The sequence below is a fragment of the Lycorma delicatula genome, chromosome 8, assembly GCF_047948215.1.
Source record: "Lycorma delicatula isolate Av1 chromosome 8, ASM4794821v1, whole genome shotgun sequence".
Lineage (NCBI taxonomy): Eukaryota > Metazoa > Arthropoda > Insecta > Hemiptera > Fulgoridae > Lycorma > Lycorma delicatula.
In genome coordinates this window covers 112,469,627-112,486,351 of record NC_134462.1, presented here as the reverse complement: position 1 = coordinate 112,486,351, position 16,725 = coordinate 112,469,627, and the positions used below count along the sequence as shown (strand labels likewise).

Genomic DNA, 16,725 nt, shown 5'->3' with positions numbered 1-16,725 from the left:
AGTAAATGTGGCTGCCCACAAAGAAAGGGAAATATAAAATGATAGAGACTAAGGCAGTTAAGCTGGGTCAGTTAAAATATTATTCTTATGAATAGACAGAAAGCTATTTGCGAATAATAAATACAACTGTTTTTTTTTTTTTTATTTGGTGAACAGAATACAACAATTTACTGCGTTACAGAATACAATGGAATAATCCATAATTACCCCACATCACTTTCTATTCAAGGGGGAGTAGGTGGGTGGAGGAAGCCAATTTAGTATAATATTTTCTTATTTAGATAGATTATTATGTTGAAGTGGCAACAGTTAAGTGGTGGGGGAGGAATCAAAGTTAAGCTTTATAAGTCCTGCTGTCTGATCTGCATATCACTGTTCCAAAATGTACTCAACGGTGTTGTTCACTTTGGCAGTCACTGCGTGCATTGTCACTGTTGCTGTCCAGGTAATATTTATATTTTTGTATAGGATTTTTCAGTCAGTTTAATATAATTCTCAATTTATTTTAGGTTTGTCTTTTAATCTCAACATATTTAACATAGTTTTCAATCTCCATAATTTAACATAGTTAAATATGCGGAGATTGAAAATTTTTGAGATTGAAAGTAATTTCTGAGATAAATTCATTATTTATCTTTTTCACCAGAAAAACTTATGGCATCATCTGTTTTACAACATTCTTCATTTCTATACAGTGTTTGTCATTGATTTGACAAATAACTTTGGGCTTAAATTAAATATTTTTATGCTATCAAAAATAAAATATCTGAGAAAATATCTACTTAGTACATAAATAGATATCTATGTACTAAGTTTAATAATAAGATATTTATGTACATGTTTTATAAGTTATTTACTTCTTTTAATATTGTAAATCAGTTTATTTTGTTTGTACGGTTAATTTTATGATTATTTATTGTCAACTTTAAACCTTGTCCCCACCTACTTAAAATAGACCTGACAAAATTTGAAAAGAAACTGAACGTTCATGCTTGAATTTAAAGATTTTTAGCTTTTCTTAATGATTAGTAGTTCAGTTACTTTGATTTTCATTATTTTTCCAGCTGATCTTATTGTTTTTTTTTTTGGAAAGGCAATTAATTAAAATTTTAATCAAAAATTGTATTTAGGCTGTACATGTTATATAAAATTGTAAAAAAGTGTAATGCAAATTTTTTGTTAGATTTTATTTAAGAACAAATATTTCTTCATTTTCCCCTTGTGAATTAACAAACTTCAACAGAGAAGTTTCTCATGAGTAATGAAGTCAATTTTTTTTTTTTTTTTTTTAACTTGACATCTGACAGTTTTATTTGTCAACAGATGAAAAGAGAGAAAATTCTTGCTTTATTAATTAACAGTAACTGGAGTCAGTGAAGAAATTTTTTATTTATAAATTGGGTTTTCCCAAACAGCAATACAAACAGCCACCACATGATGATAAATACTTTTAAAATGTTGTAGTTCTGATATTTTTATTCCTGAAGAAAGGTATATGTAATAGATATGAAGAAATTTAATTTTTAACATTATATTTTTTTACAGGGCAATTCTTTTATAGGGAAGATTATTACAAGTATTTGATATATGTAGAATAAATTTATTTGCTACACAAAACCAAATAAATTACTGCTTTATACATAGTAAATGTACATATAAAGATTTTCTACTGGCCAACCCTAGTCCCCTTTTTTCAACTTTTTGAAGTCTTAACATAAAATATATATATATATATATATATATTTTTTACAGATTTTATAAAAATACAGTGTCACTACAAACCAAAATTCAAATTGACAAAACAATCAAATTGTCTGGATAAAAATTAAAATTTTAATTTAAAATAATTATTTCATTTTGGATAAAAATAAATTTGACCAAAAGCACTCATGAAATAAAAGTTTCCAATTACTTTCTGTATATAAACACTGAAATGAAACAAATACAATAAAGAAACACGAATTCAATGCCAGGAAAATCTTAAATATTATTTTTCAACTAGTCTATGAGAAACAAAATTACAATAAAAACAGAAAATTGAAAATTTCATGCAAAACCACTGCAGATATATATATATATATATTACTTTAGGTTGGGTTTATCTTAAAAAAAATTCTTTATGGCAAATCACATTTTATTTATATATACTAAAGCAGTTTAGTACCCTACAAGATTTATTCTTTAAAAAATTGTAATTTATTAGGTATTTCATATTTTAATAAATTTTGATGTCATCTTATATACTATACAGAATGACTAATGTTCCATGATATTGAGTGTTATTAAATAATTTAACTCCCTGTTATGAGCAATACAAAAATTCAGATCTGCAAAAAAAAATGTATACATAATTATAAGAAAAAATGTGCCGTAATTATTTGACCAACTTTCATGGCTAAAACAGAAAATTAGAATTGTAATTCTTATTGGCAGCTAATGCCTGCAATTCATAACCAGTATAAGCAAAGAATCAGGTGATTTTTGCTTGCTTTGCTATAATATTAAAGAAAAATTTATAATTATTAAATTACTTTATCATATAATTTATATTATTATAACATGAAAAATAGTGTATATAATATTCAATAATACATTTTTTCAACTGCAGGCTGAAAGCTCACCAGTAACACCTACAACAACGGCAGTACCCACCACAAGTCAATCAAAAGTGAGTCAAGATGTTGCCAGAGCATCAATCAAAGAACAATTAGCAGCATTAACACAGTCTTGTAAAACATCCAGTCATGCTACTCCTGGTAAGAAAATAAATATTTTTCTAATAAAACTAGCCATCCAGTCAGATCTAGTCAATCTAGTCAGTGTTGCTGACATCTGTTTAATCATTTAACAATTGCAAACTTGATCAGTTGTTTAATCTCTGGATGAAAAACAAATATTTGATGCAGTATTTATTTTATTTACAATTACAGACATGAATTTCACACATTTTTAAGAAGGAGAATGAATGAAGTAGCAATGAGTGATGATTTAATTTTGTCAATGCAAAGTTGTTGCTCATTAGTATCTCACTTCTATATCTTGATTGAAAAATTCTCAATCTTTTATAGGACTGCAAGCAGGATGGATATCCTCTTGTGAAGTTCCTTTTCTTGCGTTGCAGTTGGTTTTTATTTGTTAGAACATCATTTCGTATCATCTACCTCTTTTCCTTGATTCCTTTTTTCTAGAATAAATATAGGAATTATAATTATAGGAATTATAATTATAGGAATAGAATATAGGAATATAGGATAGCAACCTCACTGACTGCCTGAAAACCTCAAGAGGAACTAGTGAAACTTATTGGAATGATGACTCTTCCTTCACAGATATCAGTCTTGCATCGGAGCTCCACTTCTTAGCCGGCTAGTAACTGGGATACCTATTGTGTAAACCCTGAACTCTTGTTCCTACTAAATTTCAAAGGCTTGATAGCTAAAATCGACAAATTGCAAGGCTCTACCATAAATATTAAAATTAAAAACATTAGAAAGTATCATATTAGAAAATAAAAGAGAAAAATATAAAACTAATCAAAATACTTAAATGCATCATATGATTAACACTTTCAGTGACTTGAGTATAAAAAATGCTAAAAAGATATTAGTAAAATAAAAAAAATGTAATAACTGAGAAAGACTTACTCATAAGACTTTTACTATTTATACAATCAATATTTATACATCATTAATTTTTCATGTTAATTGTTTTAGTCCATTTTTAATATGAATATTGTATTATTGTAATATGATGGAAAAATTTATTTGGTTATCACAAATTCATAAATTACGATCAAAATAAATTTATATATTTACATTGTGTTGTGAAGGATTGATGATATTTTGTGACCAATCTTTTATTTACGGTCTTAACTTTTTTTTGTTTTCAGATGATATAAAGATAATCTCTTCTGAAACAGTTCCAAAAACTGATGGTGAAAAGGTAAGGAATGTATTATTAATTATTGTATAATAATTATTAAATAATACTAATAATATTTGTCTTTGAAAAACAAATTCTTACCAAGTATCATGAATGTTTTTACATATCGTTTTAGACAGATATTAAATTGCTATTCACCATTTCTATTCTCTGTATGAAAAATACTACATTAACATAAATTGTAGGGTCGACCATGTTTTGTTCTGTGTTGAATCCATGAATCCATTTATACATATATTATACACTAAGCAGTTATCAAGGATTCCTTCTTCATAAATGTCTAGATTGCTTCATTTTCGTGGAATATAGGAATGTTCTATTAACTTTAGGATACATTAAGAATTTCCATCTTTTCTATTAGAACCACTTAGTGTTCATTTGTTTTAATTCTTATTTCTAAATGTAGTTAGATGGAACGCAGCCTCGGTAAGTAAATTACAAAAATATAGCATTTCAGGAAACAATGGCATTTACAAATATCATTTTTTTATAAATTTAAGAAATGTTTTCTAAGAAAATTTATAAAAATTATGTTTTCTTTAATTTTCAGTCTTTTGAAAAACAAAAGAAAAGTTTTCAATTCAATCAAACATTAAAAAATATTAGAAATTTATATAATAAAATAATATTTAAATAATAATATTTAATATTTTGTAATAATTTATTACAAATTTTAAGTCTTACCCCTCACCACTTGAACTGATTTTGATGATTCTTATTTTATTATTTATTCCACAGAGTAAGTTTTTCTTGTGATCCTGTTGTAAGTTTTTCTTGTAACATATGCAGAATATTTTTTAAACAAAAAATTATGTTAGATTTGGATATCCTGTCAATTAAACTAAGACATTGCTAATACTTTAGTCAGGGTAAAGATAATTCAAAACCTTTAAGTTATGTTAAAATTAGTTCTGCATTCAGTTTATTGAGCTGAGAATAAAGAAATCAATTAAACCTAATGGTCTAATTTAGTTTGATTTTATATGAAATTCTAAGAAACCAGGTAGTTACAATATGTTAAAAAATTTACAAAAAAGAAAAAATTACATTTATTACATATAAGCAGAAATAACCCAATGTTCCACAGGGTATCAGATCTCATTTATTACCTAGAAGGGAACTGACAAATTAAAAAAAAAATACTTCATGATATATGATTCATATTTTATTTGCTTTAGTTCTGATAAATAGAAATTTTTATCAAAACTCATTATTAACAAATAAATTTCAATAAGATTTCTGTTAAAATTTCATACACTATTTAACACTATTTACATTTTTTATTACTTGAATTTTTTTCCTAAAATGCATTCTATGGACCCAACTTAAAAAAAACCTTTACCACAGCAACTTTAATTTTTTGTCCGATTTTTTTTTAGTATACTTTGAAAAAATAGACAAAAAATCTGAATAAAGGGATGATCCATCGAACATCCATCCATTAAATGAAGAAATTGCAAACACGGCTACGACTTCAATTATTTAAATTCCTTTGCCTATATCTTATTCACTTAGCTTATAGAGTTGAAGTAAACCAACTGCGGTACACAAGTGTTCAGGCAGCCGATTCACAAGCATCTTCTGTAAATCCTGATGCATATAAACGAAACTACGCGACTTTTATATTCAGTAACCACGCGCAATTAAATTTTATAAAAATTATATATTTTTTAAATTTAAACAAATTACGGCATTTTGTTTGAGGTTTTTAAGAGTTATGAAATTGTCGATTGTCCAAAAATAGTAAAATTTCACTAATCTTAGATTAAATTTCCATGACAATAAACAAATAATAAATTCACTTCAGTTTTCATCATCTGAATGCGTGAAATCCGTAGTGTTGTCAGTATTAAGAGATACAACGGGAGGCTCAATTTTGTTTTTTATTACTATACTACCCATTTCCTAATAATATGGTTCAATAGTACCCGTTACATGTTTTGTACAGTTTTTCCATTCCTGCTGGCCTGTTTTATCGATGGCTTTTATGCACAAGTTTTTAACATCAGATATTTTAAAAGCAGAATTTTAATATGCGAAAACCTTTGGAATAATCGGACCTTAAGTTCATCCTCTTCAAAAATCATTGCTTTTGAACTAAGCCACATTTTGATATCATTTTTTCCAAGACACGCTGGAATTTTTTCCTTTTTACATGAATGATAAGGGGCGTTGTCTAAGACAATAACCGATTATCTTCCAGAGATGGTAATTCATCGTTAAATCATTTCTCAATAAAAAAAATTCGTAAACTTTTTTACAAATCGCTTTTTTATCGAAATCGTCAACTTTTTCTTCAACGATGGGGGGTAGTATTTTTTAGGAAACCGGAATACATTAGTAGATTAATACTTGCGAATCATATTGCACACTAAAGCAGCTCCACTTCCAAATATGATAGCAGTTTACTAACGACGTCTGAAATTTACGCCGTTGGATTACTCTGTAATTCGCTTTTGTAACCATTTAAAATGATGTTTTTCCGCACGACTTAAGGACTTTATTCGCGGCCTTTTTTCGTTGGGAATATCAATAATCGTGCACTATTATCAGTTGAATCGGTATTAGACATGGTGTCAAAATAATGGTATAACTTAAGTCGTACAGACACAAATCTAGGAATACTGCACTCACATTCTATTAAACTTAAAAAAATTGCATTATATTAACTTTAAATAACATTAGAGTAAATAAACAAGTAACAAAAACACAAAAATTGAACACAAGAACAAAAAAAGTGATCATATGAAAATATCAGAGGTTTTAATAGAACTGAGAAGACATAACGTTATATAAACTTTTGATTATGTTGACTATATGATAAGTTAATTATATGGTGACTATATATGAGTAAGGATTGTAATGTTGTACATAGGCTACATTATGAATTGGCACTGATGCAAGGGATGTGACAGCAGAATTATGTTAAACTCACTCACACAAAGGCAATTTCTTTTTATTCTTTACTACAAGCTAACTGAATAAAGTATAGATAAAATAAGTCTTCATAATTTATAAAACAGATTATGTTACTGATACATTATCTCATGTAAAACAGATAAAGGCAAAAACTGAAATAAACAGTCAGTGAGGCAAAATCTCTTCTTTTTAATTTAATTTTTTTTCTTTCTTTTTTTTGTAAAAAATATTTCAAAAGATTAAATATTATGTAAGGTTTTAATATAGTAGATTTCTTTTTTGCTCATCTTCACTTGATTTAAGTTTTAATTTGTTTTTATTAGACTTGATTAAAAGAGTGAGTCGTACCTGACTTTACCCAGCAAGCACTTCAGTCACATGCTTGATGATTTTTAAACTTTTAGGATTGGAAATTGAGTCTCCCAAAAACAAAATCAAAATTAGTCAATTACGACCAAAAAATTCAGTGACCAGACTTCATACTATACCTTAATTCTATTGCAATTAGAAATCTACATTGGTATTACAATAACGTAAAAAAAAAAAATACATACAGTTAGTAATTAATTTATATTTGAAATGTAAAATGAATATCTTAATAGTTACAGTGAATTCCTCCATTAGTGAAAAAACTCATTTAAAAAATTAGTTATTTCTAGACAGGAAAAACTTCATCTATTCATCACTAGATGAAGCTATCTCTAGTTCACCTACTTATCATGGTGCCATTGTAACAAGAATTGAGAATTAGGAAATGATAAAGGGAAAGTATAATTAATCCAAAAAGTGACTTCCATGTTTCAACATAACAAGAGAAGTTTACTGTCCTGCCCAGAACCATAGTCACTAAATTCCTTTTTTTAAATACAAGTAGTTGAAAACTACTTTTTCAGCTAGGGTTGTTAAACAATTACAACTAATATAGTTGACAATTAAGAATGAAAATTAACATTTATTATTTTATTTGTTTACAGTGTTTCTTGCAGTGCATCTATAATGGATTGGGAATTGTAAGTAATCAAAAATTTTCAATAAATTAATTATGTGTACACAAAATTATTAATTCTTTAGTGCACTATACTTATGAAGCTAAAAATATCATTTTTCAATATTTTCTTTTTATATTTTTTTAATTTTACTATAAAAATGATATTTTTGCCTTAAAAATTAATGCAGTTAATTAGTCAACTACAACGGATTCCTTTTTCACTTCTTTTACATTAATATTTGTAACAGATACAAAATTTAATTTCCCACAGCTTGGAATAGTACACATCTGACAACATAACATTCTCTTGCAAACTTAAAACAACCATATCTAAAAATTTTGTAGACCAAGTTAGACAATATATATAAATTAAGATTCTTGAGCAGAAAATGTTTGACAGAAAAAACCCAAGCTTGTTCATGAATGTACATTTACTGTTTCAATACAGTAAATGCAAAAGAGAACCACATGTATGATTGAAAATTGGTAATACCTGTTTGTTCCAATGCCTTACACATTACGTTTTGACATCAGTTGGTTAAAACTGACTACCTGGTATAGATATTCCAGTGCAAACTTATATAATAAAAATTCTATCATAGAATATTTCTCTGCTAATTAAATTTTATTCTCACAAAGGCTTTTGATGTCAACTGGAAATAAAAATCTGTGGTACCAGACCTACTCTTTAAGTTGAAGCTGCATATACAGTTTTTGTCTAAATATTTATATCATTCTCTAGGAACTAGCCAAACGTTTTTTGTATTATCAGTTTTTAATTCATTTTTCAGTATTTAATTATTCAAATTTAATGCTCATATTTCACTTCCTTTAAAACTTCTCAAAGCAATTCATTTCTTTCCTAATCTTCTCATTGAATTTGAGTGATTATTTATTTAATAGATTTCTGTGGATATTTTTTCACTTGCAAACTTGCTAAAATTACATGCACTTTTTTACAGCTGTAATGTAGGCGAAAGATAGTGTTATAAATATACCATCAGCTAGATTTTTATGACAAGAAAATGTTTTACACTTATTTTTTATAATTTTTTCCAACAACTAAATTTTTCAATAATTCTTTCTTTAATGTATCCATTGGGATTAACAAAAAATGGAAAGTAGTATATAATATTAGAAGATGCATAATGCTGAAATGGGATAACAACCACAAACGTTATAAGCAGATTTATTTTTGATGGCAAACTGAACCAAACTTAAACTTAGTTGATATTTTTTATTGTAATATATATTGTAATCTCTTGAGTATTTCATTATGGTGCATTAACTTGTGGTCCTGTCTATATTTAAGATATCTAGGTTGTAAATTATGGAAGATTTAAGCAGACAAAAATACAAAACCCATTATGCAAAATAAAAAATTATTAAATAACATACATAAAAAGGGTCACATCTTAACACACTTTTATGTTGTACTTAAACATAAATTATGCGTTTGAATATGAACACATCATTTGAATCTTGAAACCAAAACTCAGAAAAACACTTGTCATTCACGTTATGGGATGTAGCTAACAACCGATACCTATCCTTAGAAGGATTAATTTGGTTATGTGCTGCATCTAACAGTGTCATACTGAAAACCATAGATTATAAAATTATTGTATAATTATAATTAAGCCTTATAATTATAATTAATTATTATAGATTATAGAAATTAAGCCAGCCCAAATGTCAGTTTTGATTTGTTATACTCAGTCACCTAGCTCCAACTGACGTACGTAGCATAACAGCTGCACAAAGAGGAATCAACCTCGCAGACATGAGCCAGCTGAGACCACCCACTAAGGGATTGTCTGATGGTGTAGTGAAAGGCAGGAAGCTATATTCAAACAACTCATGTTAAACACTAAAAAACCTGAGCAGAATAGAGCAGAGGTACAAGTTTAAAACTATAACCTTTTTACCTGTACTAAGCAGTAATATCCACCATTATTTCCACAAGTCCAAAGTGGTGAATGCTATAAATTTTTTCTTTGTCCTGCAACATTGGGAACCATCAGCCAACTATGGTGTTAGATCAGATTTCACACAGAGATTACCAATTATACAATTGAGTCATGTGCTTCCTAATATCCTTCCAAATAATTTTTGCCTTTGTACAGGACACAGCTTTTGGTTGATTTGGGAATATGAAATTACCAAACAGTTCAACTCTAGTTTACATTTAGTAAAACAAAAATAATTATCAAATAATTTAATTATAATAATATCAAGATTAAACAAAAATAATAAATATTACTCTACATGCAATGTAGTTGAAATATGTATTAAATTAAAAAGACAACTTTTAGAACATGTAACTTTCTGACAAAATGTATAAAACTGTAGACTATTTGTCACTGGTCAATAAAAACATTTTTAATATGTTATCGTTTTAAGTTTATCTTAAAAAATACTAATCAATTTTTATTGTTTTTAGGTTAAGAATGACCAGTTCTCAGTTGAAGGATCAAAGATTTTAGCTCAAAAAAGATTCAGTAGTTCACCAGATGAACTCGCCAAGGCTAATCAAATGATTGAAATTTGCTCAAAAGAAGGTATAATTACTATTTTTTTTTACTAGATATGTAAGCATACTAACAAAGATTTTTAATTTTGTGTGTTTTTAAACTTTATGCTCTAAGTTAACTTCTAAATTTACTTTATGCTGATCCCACCTAATTTATTTTCCATATAACGATTATTTTATCATAATCCATGTGATGTATGAAGTTTAAAAAATTGTCACCAACTTCAACTGAAACATTACATTTGAACAATTTATAGAAGTTTTTAAAAATAAAAAGGATGTTCCGTAATACTTGGGAATGTCAAAATGGATATTATCTTGGAAAAAAAAAGGTTGTAAATTGCTTACCAAAAAATGTAAACAACACAACAAAGAATGAAAAAGAAAAATGTATAAAAATTTGGATTTGATTAAAAAAGGATTTATTTTAGGGGTTTAAATGTAAAGGGATTTATATTAATGTTACACTTTTTAAAATCTTTTCAAGATGTCAAGGGAAGTTGTTACATAAGTTAATTATTTACTCATTATAACAACAGATTCTCTGAAATCCATCAGCAATAAGCAATTCTTGATCTCTGTAAAATTTTGAATTTTATATATTTGTATAACTTCTCTAGTGAAATAAAAAAGTAGTTGATTTCATGATAAAGATTTAATAAAAAAAGTAATTTTTAAATATCAAATCATATATGGGAAGCTAAACATTAATTGCAAAAAGATTACCAATAATGTAAGCCTGTGAAAAGGAAAAATCCATTTAAAAGATCATTAAAGAAATTTTCACCTGGTACATTCTTCCACTTAATTGATGATTTCCTTCATCATAATACGGCATTACATTATACGCATAATAAATGTGTACAATATTATATTTGAGAATAATATATTAATGAGAACACTATTTCTGATTCTTTCTAACCTTCTTTGAAGAATCAAGAAATTTCTTTACTAATAAAAAAAAGCCAAAATATTCCAAAAAACTTAAAAAAGCATTTAAAGAAATTAGAAAACAAGTTTACTATAGAAGACCTAAAAAAAAGAATAGTTCACAAAATCAAAAATCCTTATTCAAATTTATTTCATATCCCAAAACCCCATTATTTCTGCCAATAACTTTTACTTTGTCATCATGTAATGGAAATTTGATGCACTGCAATGTCATAAACAGAATCCCAATTCACTATTATTAAATAAATTTTTTATGATACTCTGTTTTGTTACAGCTGTGAAAAAGGATTCAAAAGAGAAATGCCCAATGGGACGACAAGTTCGTGAATGCTTTGTTAAGAACGGTGCCAAGGTATTTGTCTAATGATAACTTTTATTTATAAAGATTTTTAACTTATATAGATTTAAAATTTATAAGATTATAAACATATAAAGATTTTATTCATATAAAAATTGTTAAACATTCACAAGAACTGTACTATCACTATTTCTAAATCTGTAAAATGCAAAAGTAATAATACCATATTGCATTTTAAATAGAAATCCTGTTCCCATTTGTACCTTTTGTATCAGAAGAATTTATAATAATGGAAATCTATGTTCATTTCAATAATTTTTTTTAATTTTAGCAAGATAATTGAAAAGTGAACCTATCTCCTTGAAAAAACAAACTGTTAATTAAATACATATTTTTAGTTTGCCACAATAATGCAATCAATATCTTAAAATCTTTCATTTTAACTACACATTCTTTTTTAAAAAGTTAATTTTAAAATTCACTATAATTATTTTATGTCTAAAAATATTTCATAAAATAAAGTATGCTTTATTTTAGATTAACGCATAGTATGCATAGATTTATTAACATTAAAATCAAAACAGCTTTAAAAAACATATTGCAGTATGTTATAACTACAATGTTTAGAAAGTAAATATATACCTAAGAGATCAGACAGTAAATGAATTGCCAGACAGAAGTTTTCAGTGATCAAATAATATTAGAAGGCCATCTTGTTCTTTAGACCTAATCCCATCATACTTTTACTTTTTAAGAAAGTATGGTTTATTAAAGTATGGTTTAAGAAAGTATCATTAAGTTTATTAAGAAATCCCTATATGACCTATGAAATTTAAAAAGTTACCACCAACTATCAGAAACTTCAGAAGTTGAACAACTTAAAGTCTTTAAAAATAAAAAATATCTTTTCATATAATAATCTTTTTATCTTGGAAAAAGCAGGTTGTAAATTGCTTACCAACAAAGTTAAACAACACAACAAAGAATGAAAAAATTGTATGAAATTATGTTTCTGATAAAAAAGGCATTTATCTTTAGCAGTACTCTGAAACTGAATATTTATATACTGTAAGATAGTAAAAAATGCAAAATGAGGAAAAATTAATTCTCAAAATACCAATTTGCATTACAATTTCAGGAATATATGTTAATTCAATGCGAGTCTCTGTATTAAAAAAAAAACTATATATGAATATATATAGTTATATAATATATATATATATATATATATATAACTATATAAGAAAATTATAAAAATTATTCTGGTAAACTTGTCAGGAATAACATATTCCACTTATGATCAAAGGAAATAAGTAAATATCTTATACTGAAATGTTTAATGTAAATAATAGAGTATAATCTTATAATTATAAAAATGTTCAGTATATATAAATTAGGCATTTGTACTCAGGGGCCCTGAGTATTTTTTAACTGATTTAGAAAAATTACTACCTGCATACGAGTCATTAACTTCTTTTAACAGTATAACTGAGAATCAAAATGAAAGTGAGCTAACTTACTTTTACCAAAGGCAAAAATGGAATATATTAGCATTCAAACATTGATGCTGATTTGAAAAAAATTTAATCAGTCAATTATTTCCTACAGAAAATATTAAAAATAAAAAATTTTTTATAACCAAAATTGCCAGTGGCTACATTTTATGCTTGATATTTTCATTTAGAAGCATAAGGAAATAGCCTGATTATAAAACAATAAAAGATAAAATTTAAAGTTTAGTCATATCATTCAAAGAAATTAAAAAAAGGTGACAAACTGAAATTCAGTAACAAAACCAATGAGATTTATACATCAGTTAGTAAAATCATTCTGTTCATAAAGTCGCCAACATTCAAGCATTTTTTTCATAATACAGTCTTTAATTCTTTTTCTTTTCATAACCTCTTGAACTATGTTCAAATTCATACTCCTTTGTGCGAACACAAAAGGAAATATTTGTGTCACATAAGTATAAGATAAATGAAGATAAAAATGCCCTGAAAGTTGTTCTGTATGATAAGTGCATTAACCATAATACTATAGTCAATCTGACATGAGATATTAAAGAATGTTGAGACCACTTTCAGCAATAACAAAATCCCATGCCAGACTTATAAGTATAAATGAAAGTTACTTGCTTTTTTAAAGAGCCAAATATACCATTGCATATCACCACAACAAGCCTGCTAAAGTACAACTATGTCAATATACCAATAATGCAGTTGTGTAAGCAGCACCTTCACTCTGTTCAACGCAATGACATGATGAACAAAAAACCAGTCATTAATATAGAGAAAATAATTCTTGACTTTTACATGTCTGGTAGATGACCTAGATCACAGTTATAATAAGAGCCGAAAGAGATAGAAAACAATAGAAATTACATTATTCTCCCCTGTCATGAAACAGTGCAATAAAAAATTCCCATTAATCCTGAAGAAAACAATTTAGAAAATTAGTTATCAATGTTATTAATGTACTATATTAATGTTATATAATGTATTATTAAGAGAGTAAAGGGCCCTCCTTCATCTGATTATCTTGCCATTCTTACTTAGGTTTTTGTACAAAACCTTGCATACACCTTGTTTTCAAGCCTCACTGACTACTACTGCCTCTCCAGCAGAGCTGATAAAGCTGATAATGCAATGGGTTAACCAGTTCTCATGCTACATTAAGGATAATTTTTTTAAGAGTAAACTCAAGTAGTTTATTAATGTCAAGATCAAGGACAATAGAAGGAAGAAGGTGGCAAAAACAAATGATCGACCTGCTGAAAAACCAGAAGCCCTCTGGAGATTGAATTCTTTAGTAGTATTTTATTACCTAATCCAAAAAACCAAAAAACCTCCAATACAATGATTATTTTATTGAAATTTTGTTGATGTTTCAGATCAATTTCTTTCCAAAAGCCTGAACTGATGACAATTAAATGAACCTGGTTAAAAAATGGACAATTAATTTAAAGAGCAGTGTGTTCAGATTATCAGATTTGTTGTAATTAATGAAGTAAATTTTAAGAAAAGATGTTTAAATGACACAAACATTCATCCAGTCAGTTATTTACTACTAATGGATTTTTATCGCTGTGTGTTAGTATTCTTGTAGAGATCGTAGAAGTAGATGTAGACATTTGCATTTTATACTTGTTTGTGTTGAATATTTTCATACTTTTCTTAAATATGATGATATATTTTTTTGTTACTAATAAATGAAGTGAATGAGCTGTATTAATGTCTTTTTAATTCATAACCTTTTATTCCTCGTACAATAGTGTATATATATTTTTGTTAAGCATTGCCTTTAAACTATTTATTCAAAGTATACCTACAAAAACATAATGAATTTATTAATATCAATTATTAAATATTATTAAAAAGTATGCATAGATATATTAAAAACGATACTAAATTTTAATAATTTATATAATAAAACCATCATATGTAACTCTGCTTACATATTAAATTTATAATAGCACTCCAATAAAGCTGCATTCGTAAAAAGTGAAACAAGACTACAAGGTTGGTAGTTAAATAGGTAACAACAAGTAATTTTTTTAAGACAAATTTTAAAATTGTTTATACTTATTAATAAAATTTATTGATACCATTAATGTTTATTTAAAGTAATATAAAATATTAATTTATAAACTTACAAACTATAAAACAATCAAAATCAGTTGTACTTTTTAAGTACCATACGCACTAAAACAATTGCTTGTATTGAGTTAAAATACACTCACTGCTTTGAAGCAGTGAGAAGCACTTGAAACCACGGCCGTACTGAAGTCGTCTGATAAGGTCAAGCACAACAACAAGCTAAAGAAAACTCATTAAGTGTAAAAAACAAAAAATTTCAAGAGATTGTAAACAACTTAAACTGAAAGGGAAATTAAAAAAATGAAAATGTAATAAAATCAAACAGAAATTAAAAAAGGGATCACAAAACCACCAAAACGAAGACAACATTGCAGACTTACTTAGATTATATAAAATCTAGTAGGATTTAAACAAGAATCTAGGAAGACATAAACCAGAAGGGACTGCAAAAAAACAAGAAAGTTTAGAAAAAAACTTTGTAAAAAAAGAACAACCACAATCTAAAGAAAACTCATTAAGGGTAAAAGAAAAAAGGTTCAGGAAAGTAAAAACAATTTAAATCAGGGATGAAATTTAACAATTAAAGTTTCTAATAAAAGTTAAAAGACCAAACAGAAGACAATGCCGGATATGTTTTATTCAATATTTCAGATAAGAAACATAATGAATAAAAAACCTTAATTTAAATTTCAAGAATTTTAGTATAGTTTCAAGTTACCCTTGGAAAAGAAATTAAGGTGAACATTTTCAGAAATTATAACTCAAAAACACTGGATACTGTGAAACATTACAGCATTGTTCTTCTCTTCTGTTCAATTCTGAGGTTGAACAGAAGAGATTTTGTGCATATGCAGGAGTATGCACAAGTTCCTGATAGGACTAGTACATATACAAAGGTTTTCTTCACTGTTCTATGCACTTACTTCACGTTAGAGTAGGTCATTCAGCTTCCCTGTTAGTTAGGGTTTTTTTTCAGGGAGGTTGTGATGACTAAGGGGAGATGTGGAGGCCATCAAAAAAAATATATACATAATTATTTTTTTTACTTTATCCTAGGTCATCCAGAATCTATTAACGCACAATAGGAGGGTAAGCGAACCCTCCCCTTTATGGGACTCACAGTCCACATGTGCTCAGTGTCTTTCACAGCGGGGGCACGAGCTTTACTACCAAACCAAACTGGCAAGACCTAACTCCAGAAAACACCCAGCTTGGTATCTGCTTTCACATAAAACTTTCAAGCTGGGGCTACTGAGATTTGGCCCTTCAATGTAGGCCTCCTTCTATCTGTCTCTTTCAACCTGCCTGTCTTCCTACATCATATGTTATGGGGAATTGGCTTTCTCCCATCCGTCTTCCAAGCATCCATCTTCCTTCTTCGTTTGAAGAACAATGTGTGTATAATTTGCAATTGCCATCCAATTTCCTCTGTTATGCAGAATATTCTTGATCACATTATCAGAACTGAAGCTGCCTATCATGTCTTCAAGATCTT

The 16,725-nt window shown here is 27.4% G+C and overlaps 1 protein-coding gene across 1 annotated transcript; it reads left to right on the top strand.

Moving 5' to 3' along the window:
• Positions 1-286: 286 nt before the first annotated feature.
• Positions 287-14,861, top strand: LOC142328877 (uncharacterized). Its single transcript, XM_075373010.1, has 7 exons — positions 287-445; positions 2,609-2,756; positions 3,890-3,942; positions 7,836-7,871; positions 10,293-10,410; positions 11,609-11,685; positions 14,525-14,861. Exons 1-7 carry the CDS (start codon positions 383-385, stop codon positions 14,546-14,548), a joined length of 519 nt encoding a protein of 172 aa, XP_075229125.1. The 5' UTR covers positions 287-382; the 3' UTR covers positions 14,549-14,861.
• The last annotated feature ends 1,864 nt before the right edge of the window (positions 14,862-16,725 follow it).

Excerpts from the sequence above, each read along its gene's own strand:
- LOC142328877 (XM_075373010.1), top strand. The coding sequence starts at position 383 with ATGTACTCAACGGTGTTGTTCACTTTGGCAGTCACTGCGTGCATTGTC. Across the intron at positions 446-2,608 it reads TTGTCACTGTTGCTGTCCAG|GCTGAAAGCTCACCAGTAAC; the intron begins GTAATATTTATA and ends TTTCAACTGCAG. Across the intron at positions 2,757-3,889 it reads ATCCAGTCATGCTACTCCTG|ATGATATAAAGATAATCTCT; the intron begins GTAAGAAAATAA and ends TTTTGTTTTCAG.